This window comes from Ruditapes philippinarum, unplaced genomic scaffold (genome assembly GCF_026571515.1).
Source record: "Ruditapes philippinarum isolate M1 unplaced genomic scaffold, ASM2657151v2 ctg2356_1_1_1_1, whole genome shotgun sequence".
In the NCBI taxonomy this organism is placed as follows: domain Eukaryota; kingdom Metazoa; phylum Mollusca; class Bivalvia; order Venerida; family Veneridae; genus Ruditapes; species Ruditapes philippinarum.
In genome coordinates, this window is record NW_026858859.1 from 115,911 (window position 1) to 132,205 (window position 16,295).

General features: G+C 33.6%; 1 protein-coding gene across 5 annotated transcripts in view; it reads left to right on the top strand.

Annotated features, from left to right (window-relative positions):
- Window positions 1-16,295, top strand: part of LOC132754503 (PR domain zinc finger protein 10-like) — a 68,546-nt gene that overhangs the window by 10,944 nt on the left and 41,307 nt on the right. For all 5 annotated transcript variants that reach the window (XM_060745140.1, XM_060745139.1, XM_060745144.1 and 2 more), the window contains exons 4-8: window positions 113-295; window positions 2,033-2,126; window positions 3,543-3,643; window positions 5,222-5,303; window positions 14,571-14,698. In XM_060745140.1, the coding sequence (XP_060601123.1) occupies window positions 113-295; window positions 2,033-2,126; window positions 3,543-3,643; window positions 5,222-5,303; window positions 14,571-14,698 (588 nt within the window). The remainder of the gene's footprint in view (window positions 1-112; window positions 296-2,032; window positions 2,127-3,542; window positions 3,644-5,221; window positions 5,304-14,570; window positions 14,699-16,295) is intronic.

Here is a 16,295-nt window from a genome sequence, read left to right on the forward strand (position 1 = left end):
TTTTGATGTAATGTTTTGACGTTATTATACTTTGCCTGAGGATCAAACCAGCAACCTCTTGATTATTTATTTGATGGCTATTGTGATTCATGAAACAAATTTATTCTTCTAGCAAACAGGATATCCACTTCACCAACTTATAGTAGATGCTCAAAACAGAATTGTTGCTGTACAAAGAGTTATATCTCCAGATGTTGACAGTACAGTTGACCAATCATCAAACACTAATACATTACAACAGCAACCAGCTGCAGAGCCGGGAAATTCTGATCAAGGATCTATAGTGATACAGCCAGTATGAATTCTTGATATGATATATGATTTAAAGCAAATTTAGGATAGCATATTAGCTTACAAATGACCTTGACCATCAAAGTCAGATTTTGAGTTAAAGTTAGATTGTAATAACTTTGTCATTTTACCCCGCCTTTTTGAAGAAAAAAAGGGGGAAAAATGGGTTCTGTCTGTCTGTCCATCTATATATCACAAAACTGGTATGGACTACTCATCAGAAACTACAGGTGCAATTTTATCTAGATTTTACACTAGACTTTACAGGAATGATCAGTACCAAGTCTAGTTGTGCATATCTTTGGTATATTCCGGTTCATTGATTTTTATTATTATGAATTATTCCCTTCCTTTAATTTATTATTTCTTTCGGGCATATTATGTTATACCCCCTGGTGTCCGTCCATCTGTTAGCAATTTGATTTCAGGAGCATAACTTAAGTTCCATTTGGCCCACAATATTGAAACTTCATAGGATGATTGTTTATATTGGGTAGAAGACCCCTATTGATTTTGGGGTCACAAGGTCAAAGGTCAAGGTCACTATTACCTTAAAACTGAAAACAGTTTCCGGAGCATAACTTAAGTTTCATATGGCCCACAGTCTTCAAACTTCATAGGATGATTGTCCATATTTGGTAGAATACCCCTATTGATTTTGGGGTCACAAGGTCAAAGGTCAAGGTCACTATTACTTTAAAACTGAAAACAGTTTCCGGAGCATAATTTAAGTTCCATTTGGCCCACAATATTCAAACTTCATAGGATGATTTTCCATATTGAGTAGAAGACCCCTATTGATTTTGGGGTCACAATATCAAAGGTCAAGGTCACTATTACCTTTAGACTTAAAACAGTTTCTGGAGCATAACTTAAATTCCATTTGGCCCACAATATTCAAACTTCATAGGATGATTGTCCATATTGGGTAAAAGACCCCTTTTGATTTTGAGGTCAAAGGTCAAGGTCACTATTACCTTAAAACTGAAAAAAGTTTCCGGAGCATAACTTAAATTCCATTTGGCCCACAATATTTAAACTTCATAGGATGATTGTCCATATTGAGTAGAAGACCCCTATTGATTTTAGGGTCACAAGGTCAAAGGTCAAGGTCACTATAACCTTTAAACTGAAAACAGTTTCCGGAACATAACTTAAGTTCCATTTGGCCTACAGTGTTCAAACTTCATAGGATGATTGTCCATATTGAGTAAAACACCCCTATTGATTTTGGGGTCACAAGGTCAAAAGGTCAAGGTCACTATAACCTTAAAACTGAAAACAGTTTCTGGAGCATAACTATAAAGAAGGATTGCTTTTTGGAGGAGGTAATACTTTATTCAATTCCCATGTCTTACAAATGCTTCATCCTTACTAAAAAAAAAATACTTTCGGGCATATAATGGGTTCTAGGGGTGCTCTTGTTATCAAAGTTATGACCCTTTAATGATTTTTATTTTTAAAGTTTGGTTTGACCAGACTAGTCTTATACCACTTAGCAATTTCTATGAAAAATTACAGGATTTATAGGTGGCTCAAGTCCTTGGGCATATTACATTGGCTTTCTGCTTGAACGATTTTTGGCTGAGTTATAGCCCTTGAATAAAAAATGTGTTGTAAATGATTTTTGTGTTGCCAGCTACACAGAAGCTTCTCTGGACTACTCCTCAGACATTGCAGGTTTGTGGAGCATACACCATCTTAAGTGATATTCTTGTATTGTAATGCTATTTGTTTACAGAGTACCAGTGGTAGGTCAGTGGTAAGCATGCATCAATCAAATGTCCACTCAGAGGTGTCAACATCTGCTCAGTCCTCCACTCAAGTCAGCAGAGGTCAGTCATTATAAGTATAAATTTATGAATTTATTAATATATTGGTAAAACTTACCAGATGTATTATTGGTGATTTATATCATTTGTTGGAAATCTCTATATGATTTACACTTGCTTGAAATAAAATGTCTTTACATTGTACTGAGAGAGTTGCTTATGGACTTTAAGGGTGACACAAAAAAGTACCAAAAAAGGAGAAAATTGCAAACTTATTTTCAGAATAGAGAGCAGGGTGTTTCATTTCAATAATTATGGGCATAGGCCCGTAAAAAACTCTTTTTATCTCACAAAAAAAGAAAACAGAAACATCCTCAATTAACACCAGAAATTCATACTTTTTCAAGTTCTGAGAAAACATTGAACTGTTATGACTTGTTTCTTAAAAGAAAAAGCATCAGATTGTTGAATATTCCACTTCTTTTAATCTTAATTTAAAAAAAAATGCTTCTTAATTGCTCCCAAGTTAAGCTGGGGGTCTTGAAGAATGGTATTGGGGTATATAGGAGTGAGCTTGCATATATAACTAGCTTATGGAAATGTTTTTTGTGCTTTCTAGGGTCATAGTAACTTCAAATAGATAAAATGTATTTTGGTCAATAACTAAAGTAAGGAATGAAATATAATAATCAAACTTCGTATATAGCAAGCTTATATGGATCCCTTCTTTGGGTTTGCTTTTAGACTGTCCAATGGTCAGGGTCATGGACACTGTTTCTAAAAACAGAAAAATGGTTTCAGTAACAAGATTAAGAATGAGATATTGTAATCAAATTACGTTTATAGTAAGATGATATGGAGGTTTTTCTTAAGATAAAGTTTGGGCCTCTTTAGGTCATGTTACTTTAAATAGAAATGTTTTTCAGTCTGTATTTAGAGTTAGGAATAAGATGAGGCAGTGGTTTATATCAATATTTTGTACACAGATCTTTTATTTTTTTTTGGGGGGGGGGGACATTTAGATTTACCCTTGTCTGTCTGTCCATTTTCATGTTGTGGTACACATACATTTTTTTTATTGTAGCTCAAAAAGTATTTGACCTAGAGTCATGAAACTTTACAGGAATGATGCTCAGCATGTGAAGTTACACACTTAGAGTTTTGCTTGTGGATTTATGCTATTTTGTCAAGAGTTATTGCTTTGACTTAGTAAAAGGTTTTTAGTTTTCAACTTGTGTCATGTGTAGCCCAAAAATATTTGACCTAATGTCATAGGTTTGCCAAAACAGTTGAGTGTGGGGGCACATGTGTGCTATGGACACATTTCTAGTTTTATATGTGAAATTGTACACAAATTTTGCTTGCTTTATAACAGTATGTATTGTCAATATCTCTTATTATGGACTCTTAAAAATATTCAGGATTATATAGGATTAGTTATGGGACATTAGTGTTGTAAGATATTTTGATGTATTAAAGGATATAGAAGAAGCTATGATGGTATGGAAGCAGCTGTTAGTTCTCTATCTACAGCAACATCTTCAAATGAAGCTGAAGTAACTCATACACTATCTCTCAAGGTTTGCACATTTTTCCACTAAAGCTTTTTTTCCCCACTTCACATCAGATCACTATTTATGTTGTGTTGACCATACAAACCTTTTTGTACCGTATTCAGAATTTTGAGACATTTTTGTAGAATCTCATAACATATGCCCTTGGGCAAAGAGAAACTTATTTAGCTTCCTTCAATCTGTCCAAAGAAAGTTAACCTAATTTGACAAGATCAGTTTATCCAAAGTTTACTTATACCAATGGTTTCTAAGTGACACACTAGCTTACCCATTACAAAGCTTTGTGATGGAAACATCTTTACTGTTAAGGTCAATTTTTTTCAAAGAAAAAAAATAAAGGCATATAGTTTTTACCCTGTTCCGTCATTCCGTCCTTCTGTCATTCCATTTTTACGTCATTCTGTCATCATCAGTTTCCGTTCATTATCTTAGTAATGGTTGCACACATTCAACTCAAATTTGACATATGGATATATCATGAGAAAATACAGGCCAAGGTCAAATTTGGTCGTGGTCGGACGATTTATGCCCCTTGATGAAATTTTCAGTTTCCGTTCATTATCTCCCCAACGGCATTACATATTCAACTTAAATTTAAAAAAAATGTGCAGGTCAAGTTCAAATTTGGTCATGGTTCGATGATTTTTGGCAGAGTTATGCTCCTTTCATTTTAAATATAATACGAATTTTTCAGTTTCCGTTCATTATCTCTCAAAAAGTATTACACATTCAACTCAAATTTGACATATGGATACGTCAAAGGAATGCACAGGTCAAGTTCGAATTGGTCATGGTTTGATTATTTTTGGCAGAGTTATGCCCCTTTTACTTTGAAAATAATATGAAATTTTTAGTTTCTGCTCATAATTGTCCCAACAGTATTACACATTCAACTCAAATTTGACATATGGATATGTCAAATAAATGTGCAGGTCAAGTTTAAATTTGGTCATGGTTTGATGCTTTTGGCAGAGTAATGCCCCTTTTTCTTAAAAAAAAAGAAGGAAATTTCAAGTTTCCATTCATTATCTTCCCAATGGTTGTACACATTCAACTCAAATTTGACATATAGATACATCTTAAGGAATAAGTGGCTCAAGTTTGAATTTGATTGTGGTTCAATGATTTTGGATTGAATGTTGGAAAAATTTTGAATTTTCAGGTTCAGCACTCATACTTTTGTGGAAATGTATGTAGTCATTATTTTGGCTACAAATATGCAATATGCAATTTACAAAAGGTTAACACTGAATAGTTTCAGTGCCTTGAACTTTGTATAAAAATGGTTTGTGTTAACATTGAATAGTTTTAAGGGCCTTGAACTTAAAATGAAAAAAAAAGGTTTGTGCAAACAAATTTGGAAATAAATATTATAACTGAAATTTTGGCTGCATGCGGGGGCATCCATGGCGTGACAACACATTTCTAGTTTCTTTTATTTTCTTTTTAAAGATTTGTTTAAATCATTTATTTGTTTGCTTTTAGAAAAAGTAAAAAAGGTTGAGCATTGCATCGGTCCGGCAGTTTATACTTGTTCAGTGAAATTATCTTACAGTACATGCAACAGTCATTATTTGTATTTAGAATGAAAGGAGATCAGTAGATGATATAGTTAGTGGGGAACCGGACACTACACAAGATGATGATGAAGAGTACCAGACCTCAGGTTGGTTCCTTTTTTATCAGAATATAACCTTTAATTTATGAATTTTTACTTATTATTTGGCATTTTTTATACACCCAAAGAAAAAATCTTGCGCGTTATTATGTTTTGCTTTTGGTCCTCTTTCTGTTTGTCTGTTAGCAGTTTTCATGTCTGGTCTGTATATTTTGAACCATAGGAAGGAAATTGAAACTACTTAGCAGAAATGTTAACAATAATGAGACGATGTGCAAAGTGCAGGTGAAACTTAATAGGATGATAGATTTTATTGATAAGAAGTGCAGTGCACAGAAACTGCTGCTCTGCATTTCTTATATTTTGATTTATTGCCCTTTGTTGATTTTCAAATTTCATTTTTGTCCTGGTCATTTCTCCTAAACTATATTGTTCACAAGGCGACACATCCGACTCGCGGAGTTCTAGTTTTATAGGAAAACATATCTAAGTCTTATTTGGATGGAACTACAATGCCTAGAGTTTGGCCTCTACAAAAGTCGTATTAATCATGCCCCTTGGGTCAATGTTGGCCCAACCCCTGGTGTTAGTTGATATAGTCTTGTATAAGAAAACACATTTCAGTATTATTTTGTACCAAGAGCTAAAATATTGAGCATGTACCATTACCTTGTGAACATCTGCAAAATTGATTTTAATAATGCCCCTAGGGTCAAAATTTGCCTGCCCCTGGGTCACTTGATTATAGAAAAATTGTGTGAAACTACAAAGCCCAGAGCTTAGATATTTGACTTGTAGACTTCTACTAAAGTTATATGACCTTCAGGTCAAAATTAACCCTGCCTTGGGAGTCACTTGCTTTAACTAGACTAAGATTGCCTAGTAGACCTCCATAAAAGTTTTATGAAACATGCACTAAGGGTAAAAAATGCCTCCACCTTGGAGGTCATATGGTATATATCATAATGATAGTAAAGATAAAACATTTTTCAGACAAGTTTCTTGATTGGGTCTTTACCCTAATTGAAAGATTATTTTTGATTAAATTTGGGTGTATATTGCCCTGCCTTTGAGGTGCTATTGTTAAGTTAGTGCTTTTTACACTGGGCGCATCTCCATGAATGTTTATAACTGTGAATCAGTGGCATGTAACAAATCTGCAAACATTTGTAACTTCAACCTATTAGATTATCATTATGATTTGCTATGCATAACTTTTACCTATTCTTGGATGATACATGTTTCAAGGTTAAGTTTCTTTTTTTTTTTTAAAAAAGGTCATGCTGTTTGAAAGTATTCATTATTCCATTATTTACAGATTATTAAATAAAGTAAATTATACATGTTATTTACAGTTTGCATAGTTTGAATAAATGTATTTTTTCTCGTTAAAAAGGAAGGTGTTGGTTTTATGCTTCCCGAAAAATTTCAGAGGAGCATATAGTCGGCGCCTTGTCCGTCTGTCCGTCCGTCCGTCTGTCTGTCCGTTGTCTTGTCCGGAGCATAACTTGAAAACCCTTGGAGATAATTTGTTGAAACTTCACACAGTGGTAGAGGGCATCGAGGGGGAGTGCAGTGTCAAAGAACCATAACTCTATTTTGCCCGGTTTTTGAATTATCTCCCCTTATAGAAAAATCTTGTCCGGGGCATAACTCTAAAACTATAAGAGATATCAACATGAAACTTTGTAGGTGAATAGATCTCAATGGGTAGATGTGCAGTGCATAAGAACAATAACTCTTTTTGTCCTAATTTTGGAGTTATTGCCCTTTGTTAATTTTAATACTTTGAACTTTGTCCGGAGCATAACTTGAAAACCCTTGGAGATAATTTGTTTAAACTTCATACAGTGGTAGAGGGCATTGAGGGGGAGTGCAGTGTCAAAGAACCATAACTCTATTTTGCCCGGTTTTTGAATTATCTCCCCTTATAGAAAAATCTTGTCCGGGGCATAACTCTAAAACTATAAGAGATATCAACATGAAACTTTGTAGGTGAATAGATCTCAATGGGTAGATGTGCAGTGCATAAGAACAATAACTCTTTTTGTCCTAATTTTGGAGTTATTGCCCTTTGTTAATTTTAACACTTTGAACTTTGTCCGGAACATAACTTGAAAACCCTTGGAGATTATTTGTTGAAACTTCATACATTGGTAGAGGGCATCGAGGGGGAGTGCAGTGTCAAAGAACCATAACTCTATTTTGCCCGGTTTTTGAATTATCTCCCCTTATAGAAAAATCTTGTCCGGGGCATAACTCTAAAACTATAAGAGATATCAACATGAAACTTTGTAGGTGAATAGATCTCAATGGGTAGATGTGCAGTGCATAAGAACAATAACTCTTTTTGTCCTAATTTTGGAGTTATTGCCCTTTGTTAATTTTAACACTTTGAACTTTGTCCGGAACATAACTCTAAAACTATAAGAGATATCAAGATGAAACATTGTAGGTAGATAGATCTCATTAAGTAGAGGTGCAGTGCAAAAGAATCATAACTCTGTTAAGCCTCATTTTTGAATTATCTCCCCTTTTAGAAAAATCTTGTCCAGGACATAGCTGTAAAACTATAAGAGATATCAACATGAAACTTTGTAGGTAGATATATCTCAATGGGTAGATGTGCAGTGCACAAGAATCATAACTCTGCCTTGCCTAATTCTGGAGTTATTGCCCTTTGTTTATTTTTACTTTTTGAAATTGTCCGGGACATAACTCGGAAATCATAAGAGATATCATCAAGAAACTTTGTAGGTTGATAGATCACATTGATTAGAAGTGCAGTGCAAAGAACAGTAACTCTGCCTTGCCTAATTTTGGAATTATTGCACTTTGAACTTTTTCCAGGGACATAACTCTGAAACTACAAGAGGTGTACTTTCTGTGTCCAAAACCTATTCGGGGAGCATCACCCGGCTCAAACCGGGCTCTTGTTTGTTAATAGCAAATAATTCCTATATTGATAAACATTAACTGTTTATCTGTAACTGTTTAAATTTATTTAATTCAAGCAATGAACTAGTTTTTAGATACTGAGGTTTATCATTAATTACACTACATTTGTATTTTTTAACTTGATGACTTCAAATGTAAATAAATAAGTCAACTGAAATTATATTGGTGACAACTTAATGGTGTTCAGTGGGTGCTGACAGATTTTGTTAATATTGCATGTCATAGTCTTGTCGAGAACTAAAAGGTTATTGTTATATTACTAATATATTTTCTTAGTCACAACAACAAAATATTGTCAAGCTTTCTCTCAGCGAAAACACCATCCTGATGAAAAACACAAAATATTGTTTGGAAAGTTTCTGGGAAAACAGTACACTGGCTGAAGTATAAATTCTAGAAGTGAGGAGAATTACCTCTTTCTACTGCTTCTTTAAGTTCTGCAAATCTTCAACAAGGTGGTAAAGCATTAGGCATATTAATCTGTTACCTGCAACAGACTATTAATGGTAGAATACATATATATATATATGAGGAGTGTTTAAATATGATGCCCTACCGGACAAACCCCTCCCGTCCAAAAATGACAAGGCAGACAAAAGCCCTCCTGTGAAAATGACTGGGCGAACAAAAGCCATCCCATGAAAATACTAGGGCGGACAAAAGCCCTCCTGCAACAAATACATATATGTACGTTGAATACTTTTTTTCTTTTCAATGCACTCAATATATTAAAATTGTAATCATGAATATTTTCGTTTTCCATTGGCATAAGCGTGTTTGTATGAGCTTCAGCACATTCCTGACAGGCATCTGAATAATAAGTACTAAAATCTGTAATTATCCCCCGCCGAAAAGGCGGCGGGGGATATAGAAATAGTCTCCGACCTTTCGACCTTCCGTCCGTCCGTCCTTCCGTCCAACATTTTTGTCCGGAGCATATCTCTAAAAGTATTTGAGTAATCAACTTGAAACTTCATAGGTGGATAGACCTCATTGAGGAGGAGTGCAGTGCACAAGAATCATAACTCTACCCTGCATAATTTTTGAGTTTTTGCCCTTTGTTATTTTTCAAAATTGATTTTTGTCCAGAGCATAACTCCAAAAGCCTATGAGATATCAACATGAAACTTCATAGGTGCATAGATCTCACTCAGGAGGTGTGCAGTGCACAAGAATGATAACTCTACCTTTCATAATTTTTGAGTTATTGCCCTTTGTTATTTTTCATACTTAATTTTTCACCTGAGTGGAGCATAACTCAAAAAGTGTTTGACATATCAACATGAAATGTCATAGGTGGATAGATCTTATTGAGGAGGAATGTTGTGCACAAGAATGATAACTCTTCCCTATACAATTTTTGAGTTATTGCCCTTTGTTCTTTTTCATGCTATTTTGTCCAGAGCTTATCTCAAAAAGTATTTGAGGTATCAACTTGAAACTTCATAGGTGGATGGATCTCATTGAGGAAGAGTGCAGTGCACAAGAATCATAACTCTACCCTGCATAATTGTTTAGTTATTGCCCTTTGTTATTTTTCAAAATTAATTTTTGTCCAGAGCATAACTCAAAAGGCCTTTGAGATATCATTATGAAACTTCATAGGTGCATAGATCTAACTCAGGAGGTGTGCAGTGCACAAGAATGATAACTCTACCTTTTATAATTTTTGAGTTATTGCCCTTTGTTACTTAATTTTTCAATTCAATTTTTTTCTCAAAAAGTATTTGAGGTATCAACTTGAAACTTCATAGGTGGATAGATTTTACTGAGGAGGGATGCAGCACACAAGAATGATAACCTACCCTGCATTATTTTTCAGTTATTGCCCTTTGTTATTTTCAGCCATCAGTATTCACATAGGTTTCAAAATTAATCTGTAATCACTATAGCCATCAGTTTTCATTACCAAAAGACCTCTTAAAATGGAATTATTCTGCTGTACTACATATACATTCTTCCAATGAGCAAACACATTCGGCGGGGGATGGCCATGTTGACATGGCTCTTGTTGCATATTTATTTACCTAAATATGAAAGGATTATTCCCATGTGAAGTTAATATTGATAGAAAGTTAATATTGATAGAGTAATAAATGATGAAAAGAAATTTAAATTAACTAAAATTAAAAGTCCAAGACATTTAAATTGTGCCTTGTAACGATTTAAATGTGACTTTGTTTTTAACATTCTTGTAAAAGGTATATTCTGAAGGAAAGGTGGTTCTAGCTCATACACAAACTTAGGCCAATTGGAAACAACAACAAAAATATACATTACAATTATAATATGTTGAGTGCATTGGAAAAAAAACAACAGGTATTTTACATACATTTATAATTTTATGTGAGGGCTTCTGTTCGCCTTGTTAATTTCACAGGAGCACAGGCACGAGTATCGGACCTGGCATGAAAAAATATGACCAGATTGATAAAAAAAACCAGTGTATGTCTGAAATGTGTCAAATAACCAAAAAATAACCAAGAAAGCCTGAAACTCCAGATTCAAGCTTACAAGCAAGGGATTCATTTCCCGGGCTGCTGTGAAAACTTATACAATCTGGTCATATTTTTTCTTCCTGGTCCGATACTCGTGCCTGTGGATATACATGTTAGCTTTACATTGATCGGTTCACTTAAGCTTTGTTTATAGCTTGCTTAGAACAAATCTGGTTTGTAGAAGGTCAGAGTCGCATATAATATTAAGAATTGTTGTTTCCTTGGGATATGGTGTAAAGATATTTTTGATGATCTGTTCTGTATATTGTCTTTTTCTTCAGTTATTCATTGGTTTAATAAATTCAAATATTGGTTAATTTCGACTGAAGACGCACCCCATTCCTGTCTGTCTAAAACAGCAACATGTGTCAAGGTGGTTGCTAAAGTGAAGAAATAGTTAATACCAATGCACTAATCAAACAGCCAGTTTTGTTTGCATCTCATTACGAGCAGCTCAAATGATGTGAAAATGAGAAAGATCTATGCTAGATGGCTTTCATTTGCTGACAGGTGCATCGAATGTGCTGAGTTGTTGCTTAAACAGTATCCAAATTACAATGCACAGGTTTTTGCAAATGTCATCACTAGTGACGAAACATGGGTTCATTTTTATGAGTCAAAATGAAAACATTACAACTAGATTTTGGCTACAAAGTCTGGCAAAAGACCATGCATTGCAAAAATTTGTCTGTTTGCATTAGAATGTTCAGATGTTCAGTCCACTCGAAATAAATCTCAGAGACTGTTAAACCATTTGTATTTAGTAGAATCAGTATCCCTAATACAGTGTAACTTCTGAAAACCGAACACCTGTTGGACTAGCCCAAAAGTTCAGATTTTGGAAGTTTCCCGAATTCAGAAGTTCGAAATTATCTGAACAAGTACAAGTATTATACATCAACTGTTTTATAGTAAGACATTATGAAAAATATATGAAGCAGTTACATTAATAAAATAGCAAAATTATAGGACTTTTACTATTTTAAATTTCATTATCACCCATCACTGAATTTGCTGATACAATAGAATGTTAATTATCACAGTTTATCCTTTAGTATATTTCATATACATGTAGTACCTGCTATTTCATCACATAATTTTTCTCAATTTCTTAATTTTCATAGTTTAAACAAGTGTTTAATATGCTTGACAGGTTTAATTCTAATTGGTGTCAAGATAAATAGGTACTGTTAATTGGAAGATAATGTTCTATATCATTTGCTGAATCTTACTATGTGTTTATATGTATTTAATATTTCACCAGTTTTTGGATATTCCCATAATTATTATTATACAAAATTGAAAAAGAAACCAATGTTTGGCTAAAATTTCATTCCTAATTCGCCTGTAAAAACCTGGAAAGAATGCTCGTGCATGTGGATCATGCATACAATATGTGTCAGGTATCAGTCAGAGTTGCATAATCTTATCGGTAAGTCAAGCTCATCATTTATTTTTCTCCGTGATGCATATAATGGTCTCATTGGCCCCCTGTGCATCAAAATTGTATCATCACAAAAATCAACTTGCATACATATTTAGTATCATTCAGTGAATTACTGAATTCAAAATTTATAGGTCACCTTTTGGTTGATAATAACATTTAAGGACATGAATGGTGACATGTCCGGGGTCCGTACTCTCACTGTCTCAATGCTTGAAAGGGCGGATGGACCCTCATTAAGCCTAGAATACATACATGGAAGATACTGACATTTTGAAGGTTTTTCAATTACAAGTATAATATTCTTTCTTAAATTCTTTTATAATTTCCGGATTTTTGAAGTAAATTTTAATTGATATACCGGTAACCAAAATTTTACCAGGAAATTGTTCGGAATTCAGAATTTAGAAGTTCCATAATTCAGAAGTTTTTATTACATAGAAAACAGAAGGAGAAATTTCGGGACCCTGAAAAATGTTAGGATTTCAGAAGTTTTCGGATTTTAGAAGTTCCGGAATTCAGAAGTTACACTGTACATAGTTTAACTGGAAGACGGACAAAACCCCACCAATTAAAACCCCACCACTCAAAATTTTATAGAGTGGACAAAACCCCACCACTAAATTTTATAGAGTGGACAAAACCCCACCACTAAATTTTACAGAGTGGACAAAACCCCACCACTAAATTTTACAGAGTGGACAAAACCCCACCACTTAAGTTTTATAGAGTGGAAAAAACCGAACTCTTACCAAATATTGGGCAAGATTTGATGAATTAAAATATACATAATATACACATTTTTTCACATTTTATTTTTTTTAATTTCAATATGCCATTTGTGTAATATAAGAATGAACAATTTTATTAACAATGCATGTACATCTTGCATGTGCAATATGCAAAAAAGGTGTTACAAACTGTACACTCCTTGAATTATCCATTATTATTAGTTTTTTCAAATTCATTTCTTCAATTTATTTATATAAAAAATAAACTACTTACTATTAATCAAGAATATAGCACATTTTCATCAATTAATGATTAAAAATAACACATTTTGTATAGCACATTTCTAGTTTATTCAGTTGAGTCTATTTCCTTCATTGTACTTAGTTTAAGCGGATACAGTGGCCGATAGCCTGAAGAAACTCAGGTACAGTCTTCTCCTTATTGATGAGTTGTTCACACATTATTTTGAATTTCTGATGATGCACAATTGTTTGTTATTCAACATGTTTACAAGAAAGTTTTGTCCACTCTATAAAACTGAAGTGGTGGGGTTTTGTCCACTCTGTAAAATTTTGTGGTGGGGTTTTGTCCACTCTATAAAATTTAGTGGTGGGGTTTTGTCCACTCTATAAAATTTTGAGTGGTGGGGTTTTAACTGGTGGGGTTTTGTCCTACATTCAGTTTAACTAATTAAAATGGGTCAAACCATTCACATGGAACCTGATACAAAAATATTAATGTTTATTCACCTACTAAAAAAGTTTGTCGAAAATGTCCTTGTATCCCAGAACTTGAAAGTGGAGCATGAGTCTGTATACAGAACTATCTCTGTGTGAGGAAAATATTTTATTTTGAAAACAAAGTATAAAGATATACTGAATGTTGCAATTATAACAAACACTTTAATATTGCTACAATTATTTAATTAATACAATGATAGAAAGTTAAGTAATTATATAAGACATACACTTTCAGACCCTGGCGTTACACGGATAACCCTTACCAATTGTAAATGACACTTGTTGAATAAACACACCAGTATAGGTATTGTCACTTAATTTGCCCCCTAATTATTATTTTCCATGTGTCAAAGGTATGTATAACTTTCCCATTGGTGAATGGCTTTATTGATTTACAAAATTGAACAATCTATAGGACTTGCAATAAAAGAGAAACCATATTTTGTTATTATTATTTCATATTTAATTATCATTTAATGTATATAGCTATGACCATTTTAATATGCATACACACTCCAACTTGTTTATCTGCATTATTTTATTCCATATTACATTTGAGCTGTATTTTAAACAAGAACACATGCACAGGTGGACAGGTTATCTACATGAACTTTGTTTATGAAAACATGAGTAGCTACAAAAAGTCAATCATTTTCATGGTCGCAGTGTCAAATTATACCCATATATTGTTTGATTGCAATATTAGAAATAGATCTTAGATAATTAATTTTCAAATATTAAGACAGTTTTCACACTAAAACTATGAATTTAAATGAACATTTGAATACTGTAAATGGGTTTGATTTTGCAGAATCTTATCCAAACATTCGAATGTTCATTTACATCACTAGTTACAACATTATCAATATATTTTTTAAATTTAAGATAGATCATCTTTATTGAATTGGTAGGATATGTATTTTGAGATTGTATATTATTGCAGAGAAGATATATATAGAAAACGATGGATCAAATAATGACAGTAGGGAGGATTTAAATAGCAGCGTGCAAGGAGATAATGCAGCTCATCCATCTAGTAGTAATAATGTTGTTGACTCCACACAAATGACGGTGAGACTTCAATATCTGTTTTACAGTGAACAAGAGTTTGAATTTAAATTTTTGATCATCAAGATTCTAATTCTTATAGCAATTGAATATTGAAGCAGGATGATATCTTCATAAACTATGTTATAAATTACAAAACAATTAGGCCAAAAGTTTTACCTATAAAAGGTTTACCGGTACATAGCGGCACATGTTATTTCTAGCAAATAAATGTGCCCAAAGGACACAAATACCCATACAAAATGACATTTTTTGCCTCTGTCAGCTGGATCGTTGTTATCCACAATTATCTTTAAACAACATCTTTAAATCACTAAGTAGGTTTGACTAAATTTTACAGGAATGATCATTAGATGACCCTCTACAGAAGTTGTATGTGCATAAGTAGGTCACAGGACCTTAAAATAGACTTCAAAAATGATTTTTTTGTAAAACTTCTACTTAGAAACTTCAGTGCCCAGAGTTTGCATCACTTTGTTGTCCCCTCCAAAAGGTATATATATTAGGTCCCTGAGGACAAAATTTGCCCCATCCTGGCTGGCACTTAGTTTATATAGACTTACATAGAAAAAAACAACATTTTAGTCTTCTTTTGTGAGACTACAGTGCTTTGGTATTTGTCATGTAGCATTGCCAGGTGAACCTCAACAAAAGTTCTATATTACTGTATGTGTATTTGAATTCGCAGAAGCAAATTTCCGCAAAGGTCCATTTTGGTGGTTTATACAAATATTCGTGCTATTTTGAATTCGCGGAGGCGACTGCCAAAAATCATAAATTCATGTAGACCTCTCAGGTTAAAAGATAAGGAAAATTACTCTTACAGGATTTTGGACTGGTGTAAAATACAGACGAATGCAGACGATTTTAACAATCAAAGTACAAACAATACGCTATTGTACAGATCAAAAACATTGTCTAGCGGACAGATTATGGCAAGCAAAAGAATGCCTGCATGATTTTTTCACAGTTTTATAAAGGTTAACATTCTGTATATAAATCAGTTTCCTAATGTATTATTGTTTGACTGATATGATTATCAGATTTCTTGAATGTGTACATACAATTGTTTGTACAATACCATTGCATCCAGCAGTTCACTGGTTTAAAAATGGCCCGGCCCTTAGGGTCACTAAGATAATATAGACTTTTATAGTAAAAATGTTTAAAAAAATCTGCTTGTCAGAAAATACAATGTCCAGAATTGATATTTATTGCATGTAGCATCACAATTTAGTTCTCTAGATAATTTAAATTAGTTCCCTACTGCTTTGCCCTCCATTGGTCTGTCTGCCCAAACTACTGAAAATAAATGGGGGATGGGGATGCACCATCTAACTGTAAACGGAACAGTAGCGAACAATAGAGTTTCATTGGGTAACAATAAAATTAGGGGTCAATGGCCCTTATTTAACAAGAGAAAATAACAAAAGAAATGGCCTCTAATACCAATTGGGTTGCATGTCTGTTTGTCCACACAAACTCAAGTGACATTATGGATGAATATCCTTGTCCTTTCTATACAGACTGCACTTGTGGTGAAACAGGTTGCTTATGGGATGAAAATAGGTTGCTTATGGGGTTTTAGTGATCCAAGGAA